Below are 10,841 nucleotides of genomic sequence, written 5' to 3' on the forward strand. Positions count from 1 at the left end.
AGCATGACGGTGCAAAAAGGATGCGGGGACCTCGAGCTCCCTTGAAAAGTGACGTTTTCCTTGTGTTTTTATGTTCCTTCTTGTTTTTCTGTGCACCACTGGCTTCTGCACACGCTTTGTCACGGAGCCCTTGCTTGTCTCTAATGTACCAAAACACTGTCACAGTCTCTGCAATGTATATCGTCGAGAGAATAAAGTGAAATGGAATGTGGGGTCTGGGTGTTGGGCAGGTGTACTTAGTAGCCTTGTTCTAGTTGTACCATGGAATCTTAATGTATGATGTTGTCTTTAAATCAGCAGAAAAAGAGTTCAGAATGTTTGTTTTAAAAAAGGCTCCACAAGGTATGATTCATTTAAAAAAAATTTGAAAGCCCTATTTAGATTCCACAATTTACTTCCAAACTTGGATATGAAATTCAGTTTTAGAATTCTTTATATTCCATACTCACCATACTACAATTCAAAATGAGGATTTGAAAAGATAGTTGGCAAAAAATGAACATAAAAACTCAACCATGAGCTGGTAGAAAATGAATGTATCCCAGAATAAGTAAGCTGAGCAAGAGAAGGTTATAATATTTAAATTGCTAACTCGGTGCTCTTTTATAGCAAGTCACCTGATTAATTCTTGTAAAATTCTTTCAAGTCAGCACCTTATCCTTCCAATTGTTCTAGAAATTAGCTTGTTAGGACAATACTAAATTGGAAAAATTTGCATGATTCTTTCCACCAAAGATTCATATTTCCTAGACTAGTCCTCAACATCACTGGCAATTGTAGATTACACACCTGTGGACATTTTAAGTCCGAATCACTTCCCTCCCCCTTGATATCGGTTCTCATCAGTAGGGCAACCAGACCTTAAGGGAGATGAGTGGGGGTCCCACACGTGATTCCGGTGTAGCTCTGAGCTCACGTCCCACCCCACATCAGCCTTCCTTCCCCTCCCTCAGGTGAGAAGAGCTGCTGTAGCAAAGCAAGCCAAGAAGGAAAATAAGAATCTTTGTTTTTACAACACTCGATCCATGCCATTGTTAACGAGGAGGCATTCATTAGCAGGTGCATTAGATTCCATACTTCTTGATATGGGGACTGTTTGCTTGGGCTCACCACAGCAAACAAAGGCTTTCTGCCATAAACCAGGAGGCAATCGGTCAACTGTTGCCACAGAGCAAACTTACCACTACCTGGTGATTTTTGTTCCTACTTCTATTGGGTGAGTTTTCCTCATCTTTAAAACAGCCGACCTCCTCAGGCTACAAACGTTAGCGTACAAAACTGAACCAAGGAAGGTACTGAACATTCAAGCTGCAGCATTTACAGTCAATTGGACGAAGCTTTTGTCAAGACGTAATAAAAAGATCAACTTTTTGTTTGGAAAGAGCACGAAAGCAATGTATACCCAGCAAAGAAAAGGAACAGGAAAAGGGCTTTGGCTTTTGTCTTTTTTTTTTCATGAATCAGGCCTCTGGGGACCATATCCAGTTGTGCTTTCTAAATGAATGCCAACGGTTTCTGTCAACCGGGTGTCACTTCGTAGCCTTGATGTGTAGTGTCTTTTTATAGGATGCAGCCTTGAGGCACAGTCTGCGTCTTACTCTCAATTAGGCAAGTATACCTACTGTGACTGTCCCTTCTTCTGCCTGTGTGACTGCTCTGCTCAACCCCTTTGCAAGAAGAACATGGTGGCGGCTTTGTCATGTCAACAAAATTTTCCAAATGTCATCTAACTCCATTATAACCGTTTCTCGATTTCTTAGAAAAATGCCTGTCTTTTTTTTAAACATTATACCTCAACACCCTCCCACCCTGCCCCCACCCCCACCCTGCCCCCACCCCCACCCCCCGACCCCGCTTTCTTCTGCATCCATGCAAGACACTCTACCTAAATGTCAGTCGAGGCACGCGTCAGCCGGCTGGTGGTGTGCTTGTAACATTCTCAGTGGAGTCCCTTGTTGGTATTAATCTATCAGGAGAAACATGCTTTCTTGTCAATGTCAATTTTGCTTCCTATTTCTCTCTCCCCCATGCCTTTCCTTGGAATGACAACAGTTGACATTAAGAAGCTGCTGGCAGGTATGGAATAACATCGTTCTCTTACAAATAGCAGAGCCGGAGCGCGTGTGAGGTGGCCGCAGGCTCCCACCTCTCCAGACCGCTCTTTGTAGGCCATGTGTAGAAACGCGAACACGGCTGTGTCGATAACAGCCTCATCCTATCCTCACCTAACGTCCAAACCGCTTCTGCAGCGTATGCTAGATGCCTGTTTTAGCAGTAACACCCATCTATAAATCATAAAGGAAGCAATCTGTCCTACACCCAAGTCACAGTTGCACATGCAAACTAGTTTATGGTGCTTTGAAGCTTCAAGACGTGTGTGAGCAGGTATGAGAGCTGAGGAAGTTTTCAGCACTCCTGCCTAAGCCGGTTTCCTGATTTCACTCGGTGTGTTTTATCCCTCCTCCATGCAGGATTATAGATCTAGCCTCCCCGCCTCAGGGTTACACAGGCATCCTAGCACATCCCCTCACCCTTTATGTCTCTGGTGCACTATTTCTGCCAGTCACAAGGTGAAGGGACCTGATGCCACCTCACTCCCGGATCACCCGGTTGGGAGTGCAGTCTAAGCCAGGTAACCCTGCTGAATCGGTCGTGTGTCCTCCATCCACTCCTGGTGCAGAGTATCAACTCCCAGGATGTGCCCCATCTGATCACTTACGGTGACCCCGGGCCCCAAACACCTCCTTCCTGCATGGCAGCATGAAAATGTAACACTACCGGCCACGCTGCCCACATGCATGCTACAATATTGAGGCCATTCTAATGACTCGCTTCCTTTCTGTTGTTCTCAGTGGCTTGGTTTGCTTTTGACCCTGGCTCGGCACACTCGGACATCATCTTCTCCAATGACAACCTGACAGTGACGTGCAGCAGCTACGATGACCGGGTGGTGCTGGGGAAAACTGGCTTCTCCAAGGGTGTCCACTACTGGGAGCTCACCATAGATCGCTATGACAACCACCCGGACCCAGCGTTTGGCGTGGCTCGCATCGATGTCATGAAGGACGTGATGTTAGGAAAGGACGACAAAGCTTGGGCAATGTATGTGGACAATAACCGGAGCTGGTTCATGCACAGCAACTCGCACACCAACAGGTACCCTGCAGCCCCACACCAAGCCTTCTTCATGGTGGCTTGGGGTCAAGAGGGAGAGCCGTAGTGCAACGGCCTAGTACACAGACAGCATTAGGAATCAGGGCAGGCGGTCCTCATCGAGAGCACAGGAGGTCCTGTGCTAAGAAATCTCTTAGCTTAGTCCACATTGCATAGAGGTAGAGCAATGTGCTTTCTCCTCAGCCCTTCATTGTTCAATTCCACCCAGGGCTACAAAGGACAATCCCCAGGCATATCCATTAATAGACAAACAGTCCAGGCCTCTAAAACTCAGACGTAGAACTTACCCAGGAAAGTGTTTGGGACCAAGGTACTTCATTTTTTTTTTTTTTTTTCTGAATCCCGGTTTGTCAACCTTCCAAATTCATATAATAATATCTTTCCGTGCAGGAGTGGTCTGAAGATTACATAAGATGAGATATGCAAAAAATGCCTCACATTGGAAGTGCCCGGAAATGGAAGCCATTGTTCTTATGCATTATCGCCAGGACTGCTTCTCAGAATAGAAGCCATTAACTAAACTTGGTGTTAGGGATGCCCGTGTGGATAGCTTGGACAAGTCACTTGCTACTGTGTGAACTACAGCACCCGGTGTGCTGCAGAGAGAGAACAGAGTATCTCCTTAAGAAGTGTCCTCCATCACCAAAACATAGACAGTTTTAACTTAATACATCCCATCATTTCCTTTTCCATTAGTATGTGTTCTCTTCAAACATATTTTTCGCCTATTTTCTGGGCCCAAGGTGTCTTTTCATGGACACTGGTCTGTCTTATTCTCAAACTTTCCCCCAGGATACATTCTCTTTAGCATCTCTGAAAAAAAAAAAATACCCAGTGTGTCCAGTGAGATCAAAGGAAGGGCAGGCCCAGCAGGGGTGGAATAATGACGTCACGGTCTCAGCTTCTCCTGTCAGCCGTCACTGACCCTTCGATGGCCAGTAGACTCCTAGAGCTTCCTGGCCCTCAGACGTATTCTGTCCAGCTCCATTCATGTATGCCTTACTGGTTATATCTTGAAGTAAGCGCACAAAGCATTTACATCCTGATATCAAACCCAACAGGATATAGACAGCAGCTACCTCTAGGGATTCACACTTGGGGGAGGGGAACTCTGTCACTAGATTTCAGATGCCATCACCCATGCACTTGCGTTTAGCCTCTTGATTTTGGAGGGAAGGGGTACATAGGAGCACCACCATCACACGATGCAGAAAAGCACATTCCAGGAGACAAACACATCTGCTTGCATGCAAGCTGCATGTCACTTGTGCTGTCGCTGACCAGTGCGTCAATGGCGAGATGTAGTTTGTAAGCCTGTCTGTGATGGTGTCAGTCTGTCTTCTGCATGCAGGAAAGGAGAGTGATGCTGATTCGTTTCTGTGCTCTGCTGAGAGGAAGGTCAGTTTCGCTAGGTCTAAAACTAGGGAGGGAAGAGAGCTGTGGCCATCCCTAGGTAAACGTCCTGTGAAACCATCAACGGCAGTGGAAGCCATAGTTCTTTGTAAGATGACGTTGGCACTTGGATTTCTGAAAATCACCACATTCCGTGTCATATAGCTGGGTCTCAGGGGAGCACCTCCTTCAGTGCCGTCATTCTACAGAGTTTGTAGAATGTCTTCTTTCAAATTGAACATGCCAAAAGATTAGCATCGTCCCAGAGTGCGTTTCACCACCTAGTGGGAAACAGAGGGCGCCGAATCCAGGAGCCCGTGCACGTGTTCTGGATGCCACCTAAATGCTTGCCTATTTTGACTTTCAGATTGCATCATTTTGTGTGAAGTGCTGTTAAATTCACACCATTTGTGCACAGTGGGCCATAGCGCTGATGTGCTGTAGCAAGCTGGAAGACCACATCGACCCAGGCTACAGCCCAGTAGTAGAGGTTCCGTGTGTACCAGTTCACTCTCAGCAAGGCACAGGAAACAAGCAACAGTCATGAGGGGTGGCTGTCTCCACAGGGAAGGAGGAATTTGGGGGAGCAAAAAAAAAAATCTAAATCGCATATTCCTATGTAAAGCATGGATACACCAAATATAAATCGTATACAGTGTATCTAAAGCTTTAAGTTTTATGTGAAAAGGTTTTCTTAGAGCAAAAATGTTTGCAAAAAGAGCTGAGCAAGGGGGGGGGGAATGTAAACAGTTTACAAAATTCTGGTGGGACTGGTCTATAGTCCCATCTACACGGGAACTTGCGGCAGGAGGATGGCAAGTTTAAGGCTTGCCTGGGCCATAGAAGTTCAAGGCCAGCCTGGACAATTTGGTAAGAGCCTGTCTCAAAATAAAAAGTAAAAAGAGAACTGGGGATAAAAACCAGTGGCAGGACACCTGCCTACCATACATGAGGCCCTAGGGTCAATCCCCGGGACCAATTATCAAAAGCAGAAATAAAAAATGGTTTGGGAGATCTAAAAATGGCACCAGCTTGATGAAACTCCATTCCTTCCCTTTTCCCACAGAACTGAAGGGGGGATCACAAAAGGGGCCACCATCGGGGTCCTCCTTGACTTAAACAGGAAGACATTAACATTCTTCATCAACAATGAACAGCAAGGTCCCATCGCATTTGAGAACGTGGAGGGCCTGTTCTTTCCTGCTGTGAGCCTCAACAGGAATGTGCAGGTGAGCACCAGCACCCCCCCCCCCCCAGGGACTAAGGGCAGCTTGCTCAGGTTGCTGCTTCCAAGTCTGTCCGGGGACAGTAAAATCCCCACAGCCCCAAGAAGGCAACTGGCAGACCTTTTTCCATGTCCTTGCCACGGTCTAGTTAGGAAACACAAGCCTTCTCTGCTCTGTCTATCCACGCTTTGGTCTAGTTTTATCTCTAAATAGGATTGAATGACTTCAACAAACTGGCAGGAAAGCCAAGGAGATGATTCCTAGAGAGCACCAGGCACGCCCAAGAAAAGCAAGCATTAGACCCTTACTAGAAGGTGGGCACGGCTCCACTCTCGTTCACTCTGCCTTGCGCTGTTGGCTGGGAAGCAGGAGCCCTGCCCAGGAGTCACTTACGTGCACTTTTCTGTAGATAAAACCCAGCAGACTCTTCTCACTCCTTTACCTAACAGATACCTGCAGGGTCCCTTTAACAAGCCAGGCCCTGTTGTAAGTATTTGATATCCATCAGTGGGGAAGAAAAAGATACAAATCTTACCCTCCCTAAATGTATATTCTAGTTACAGATATTAAGTGATATCCACAATGGCGTCATTTATAAGGTACATTAGAGAGTCAGAGTAAGGTCAGGGGAATCACCAGGGCTGAGGATGTGCTAAACAGCCACTGCCTTAAGCAAGGTGGTCAGAGGGCTGGTTTTATCGTGGTCACTGCTGAGCTGAATCCTGAAGGATGAAAGGTGGCAGGCTGGCTAGAGTTTTCCTAACAGAAGGCACAGCCCAAACGTACAAGCTTCTAAGGCATAAGGGGCTTTGGATGGGCACAGAAGGGCCAAGAGGCTAGTGGGCTGGGGCAGGGAGCCGTAGAGGGGGGTCTCAGCTCTTGCAAGGAGTGTGGGGGTGCCCAGGCGACCACTGTCAGAATCTAGGGCCTCACAGCCCTCCTGAGTCGGTCCTCTCATTACTCGACGTAAACCTCACTAGCCTTAAAATAGGACTTGAAAATCAAAACCCTGTAGAGGATCCATGCCCCACCTACAACCACAGCCCTGAAACGCTTCTAAAAGAATTACTGTCTATGAGCTTATGCAGTAAAACTGCTTACAGCCCAGCGACACCTGCCTTCCGGCTTCTGGCAAGTAGGAGGGACTGTCTGAGGGGCTGGAATCTAACTCTTCGGAAGCCAGAGGACAGAAAGCTTAAACTGCTGTAGAAGTGAATCTAAGAAAAGCTCATTCAAAGCGTTCCGCCTTGTCAGCCATTTCCCTTCCAAAGACTGCCCTGCTAGTCATGCTTCAGGCTTTCAAGGATGTCCTAGCGTCTTTAGACAGACTCTTGACAGGGATGGTATGGACAAGAAGGGAAACATGGCCATGCTCATGAAATGCTTCTAGTCTTTTCCCATAGTTATTCAACGTAGTTTGAGGTTGACTAGAAATTGGCACAAAGACGTAAGTGCCCGTGTGTCTTCCTACTAAAGTCCTTCTTTCAGTCCCAAAAAGAAAGGTTTGTCCACAGCTAGAAATCATGAACAAGCTAATACGTTCTTTGTCCCTAGACTTGGGCAGTGGTCACTGCGTGTAGGCCAAAGGCTTCACTACCTGCAGATGAGTGCCTTGTCTTCAGCCATAAGAAACGCAGTCCCCCAGAATACTTTAAAAGAAGTGGGTATTGTGTCTCCTAGGTTTGGAGGCCCACCATGGTGGCCAGGCTCTTGCTGTAGCTAGAAGTCCCTTTAATGTCTTCAAGAGAAGTGAGTGGGCCCGTATTGGATTGGGGGCCCACAAACCGCACTGTGACTAGACGAACATACGCAGCGTCCTGCGTAGCTCACGGTCTCCTTCCCCAGGTCACGCTCCACACTGGGCTTCCGGTCCCCGACTTCTACTCCAGCAGAGCCTCCATAGCCTAAGGGTGTGCTGTGGAGGCCCTCGCTGGCCCTGAGAGGGCCAGCATGGAGCCACCGGCCTCGGCAGATGCGGAGTTGGCAGAAGACAGAGAAGGAGAAGAGCTGGTCCTCCGCCATCTCCGCCCCTCCAGCTCCACCCCTTCCCATCAGCCTCTGCATCACTTCACCCGAGCTCCTGTCCTCATCCAGAAGTCCTAACCCACAGAGGACCTGGCAGCCCACCATTTCCCTTTGTTCCCATTTTCACATGTTGCTTTTCTTTCATTTAGGGTGTTGTTTTTTTTTTTTAAATGTAGATTGAGTTCATCTTGTTTCTTTTCTGATTATGTTTTGCTGGCTTACCTACCTAACTGGCACCTGCCAAGAGAAAATTCTCCTAGGAATTTTTTTTTTCTTAGGCTTTCGGTCAAGCAAAGATGTTGTAGGAGAGCAGGTAGGGGAGAGATTGAATTTAGGGTTTGCCATTGGACTCCTAGAATGTTCTCGGCCTGTTTCTTGTCAAGCAATGTCAGGTCTTTGAGGCTGCCTCTTGGGAGGTGGGCAGAGTGCAGCTGGCATCCAGAAGTCTTACTACACCCTGAAGCACAAATATTATCAGCTACACAAGTTCACAGCAGGGTGCGGACTGTTCACCTAGGCTCTAGACATTGAACAGGCCAGGGATTCAAAGGTTTGATTCATTTAGTTAATACAAGTTTTTAATTAAGAATACTATGGACCAGGCACTGTCCAAGACACTAGAGTTCTATATTCTAGACACTGGGGAAGGACAAGGGAAAAGATGACCAGTCTACCTTCCTGGAACTTATATTCCGGAAGGAGAACCAAGCAAACAAATAACTTCAAAGTTGTTCTAAGTACCAAAAAGGACACAGTCAAGAGTCAAAGGTGTCGTTGACAAATCCTTAGATTGATGCTGAACCCATGCACTCCGGCCGTCACACCAGACGTGGACCAACCCAATGCTTTTTCCACTGCACTTTCTTAACTTTGGTCTCTGTTGCCACTCATCACAGAGCCCTTCTTTGGCAGAAATGACGTCAGCATTGTTACTCCTTAATGCTGCGGTCATAACAAGCCTTAAAAACAAACAAACAAACAAACAGAAAGAATGTTACAAACAAAATGACCAGAGGGCACAGGACCCAGTCACAGTACTAGGGCTCCTAAATTGCAGACCACAACATTTGCATTCTCAGGACAAACACACCATCTCCATGTATCCTCTCTGTGCCTGTTACAAATGAGAATCCATCCACTCACCGCTGTCACGGCCTGACTTTCTAAGGAAGCTCAAATCAGGTTTGGAAAAGGGTGAGCGTGGATGTCACTCCTAGGATTAACTGCAGACTATCCATGCTGACTGCTCGTAACATGTGCCCTTCAGATGCTTTCGGGTGACAGGAAGTCCTAGAGAACGCAGGACCTGGGAAACAAGCTTCTGATTAGTTGCCTAAATACTTTCCACTGAGCCAAGGAACGCACTAGAAGAAGGGTAGGACCACAGAAGGGGGGATGGGCAAGCGGACAGCGCTTTGGCAAAGAGTAATCCATGTAAATAGCTCCTTCTCTACTCTCGTGCTTCTAGATCATCTGTCGTTCGGATGTTTTTCTAGTTAGAACCTAATTTATTGAATGGGTGCTATCCTGTCTGTGTCTGTCTCGGGTTCTCGTGGCTACAGAACACTGTTGCAGGACAACACACGTTTGATCTTTGATTTACGCTCCAATGAGACTCGATGGCTGGGCCGCTAGTTACTCTCTTTATTAAATCCACCCCGCTGGTTAGAGTTCTAGTGACTTGTAACAAATAGTTTACACTAACTACAACTATAGATGCATACAGCTACTGTACTAGAAAAAACAAACTGTCATTCCTGGTATGCCAATAAAGGGTTTTTATGAGAGAGAAAAATGTCTCCAGAGAAGTTCTTTCTAAGTTTGTACATATTTGGGGAGCACAATTCACCCTTATCAGGGTACTATGCATTGAGCAAATTGTGACCAGAAAGTTCCCAGAGATCTTGAAGGAGAGGGTTCTCCATGCATTTCTACGAGAGCATGGCTGTGCCTCTGGGTTTTTCACATCCCATAAGCTGACCTTGCTATGAAGTGTGCACATTTGGAATGCTTTGGTATGTGCCTCCACACATGAGATTTTGCATTAATGAATCTCTTTATACATCTGCTTCTCAGATGGCCACAGAATATCAGAGAGTGTCCCTGGCTCCTGCAACTCTTTTAAATGATTGAACAACACAACCGTGTTCATGTAATCGCAGCACCACTGATCCCCTGTCGTTTTCATTAGCCCTTTTCAGTGAACCAGCTTTGTTTCTTATTCAAAGAGAAGCAGGGGACGGCAGTGATTTCTCAGCCAGTCCTGAGTTCAGTCTCCAGAAGACAAGTAAAACAGCCTAGTGGTTCCTCTGTAATCCTGGCATTGGGGAGGTGGAGATGGCAGGTACCCTGGGGCTCGCTGGCCATCTGCTTTAGCCTGCTTTGCAAGTTTTAAGCCAATACAGACCCCCATCTCAAATAAATAAATAAATAAATAAATAAATAAATAAATAAATAAATAAATAAATAATAAATCGGTGGATGGCATGTGAGAAACGATTCCTGAAGGTGTTCTCTGGCCTCCACACAGGTGTGTACACATGCACACACACACACACACACACACACACACACACACACACACACACACACACAGATTATGTAAAAGCCACTGATCTGAGTTGCTGTTTCCCAGAGTAGCACGAGGCACACTGCCAGCAGCTGCTGCCGCCTGTCTGATTGGTTTCTGTCTGGTCTTTTCCTTGCCCCCCAGTGGGGCACTTTTTTCCTGCTTCCTATATTTGTCCCCCGATCCCTGCCAGGCTTTCTTACCCTCACTACTTAATGCAGCCCATTAGCTCCTCTTTATTCTTCTCTGGTGCTAAGGTTAATGGACTTTCTGTTCTCGGTGTTTTCTCACAGAAATGATGAAGTGACTCGCCAGCAATCACTCTGTTTTCTGGAAATGGTGTCCTTCCTTCTGCCTCTAATGGATGCATTTATCCTTCACCCATATACTCACCTCACAGAGAGAGGGGGGTTGCTATCGTATCCAGATTTCTGATTAGAATATAGGGAACTATA

General features: G+C 46.6%; 1 protein-coding gene across 20 annotated transcripts in view; it reads left to right on the forward strand.

Moving 5' to 3' along the window:
- Nucleotides 1–8,802, forward strand: part of Trim9 (tripartite motif containing 9) — a 112,917-nt gene extending 104,115 nt beyond the window's left edge. For 6 of the 20 annotated variants that reach the window (XM_006985450.4, XM_016003911.3, XM_016003912.3 and 3 more), the window contains 5 exons: nucleotides 1,567–1,608; nucleotides 2,053–2,076; nucleotides 2,853–3,156; nucleotides 5,633–5,795; nucleotides 7,638–8,802. In XM_006985450.4, the coding sequence (XP_006985512.1) occupies nucleotides 1,567–1,608; nucleotides 2,053–2,076; nucleotides 2,853–3,156; nucleotides 5,633–5,795; nucleotides 7,638–7,700 (596 nt within the window). In that variant the 3' untranslated portion in view covers nucleotides 7,701–8,802. The remainder of the gene's footprint in view (nucleotides 1–1,566; nucleotides 1,609–2,052; nucleotides 2,077–2,852; nucleotides 3,157–5,632; nucleotides 5,796–7,637) is intronic. The other 14 variants (XM_006985453.4, XM_042260557.2, XM_042260560.2 and 11 more) reach the window with 5 other exon arrangements.
- Nucleotides 8,803–10,841: the final 2,039 nt, after the last annotated feature.

Source organism: Peromyscus maniculatus, chromosome 14 (assembly GCF_049852395.1).
Source record: "Peromyscus maniculatus bairdii isolate BWxNUB_F1_BW_parent chromosome 14, HU_Pman_BW_mat_3.1, whole genome shotgun sequence".
Classification (NCBI taxonomy): Eukaryota; Metazoa; Chordata; class Mammalia; order Rodentia; family Cricetidae; genus Peromyscus; species Peromyscus maniculatus.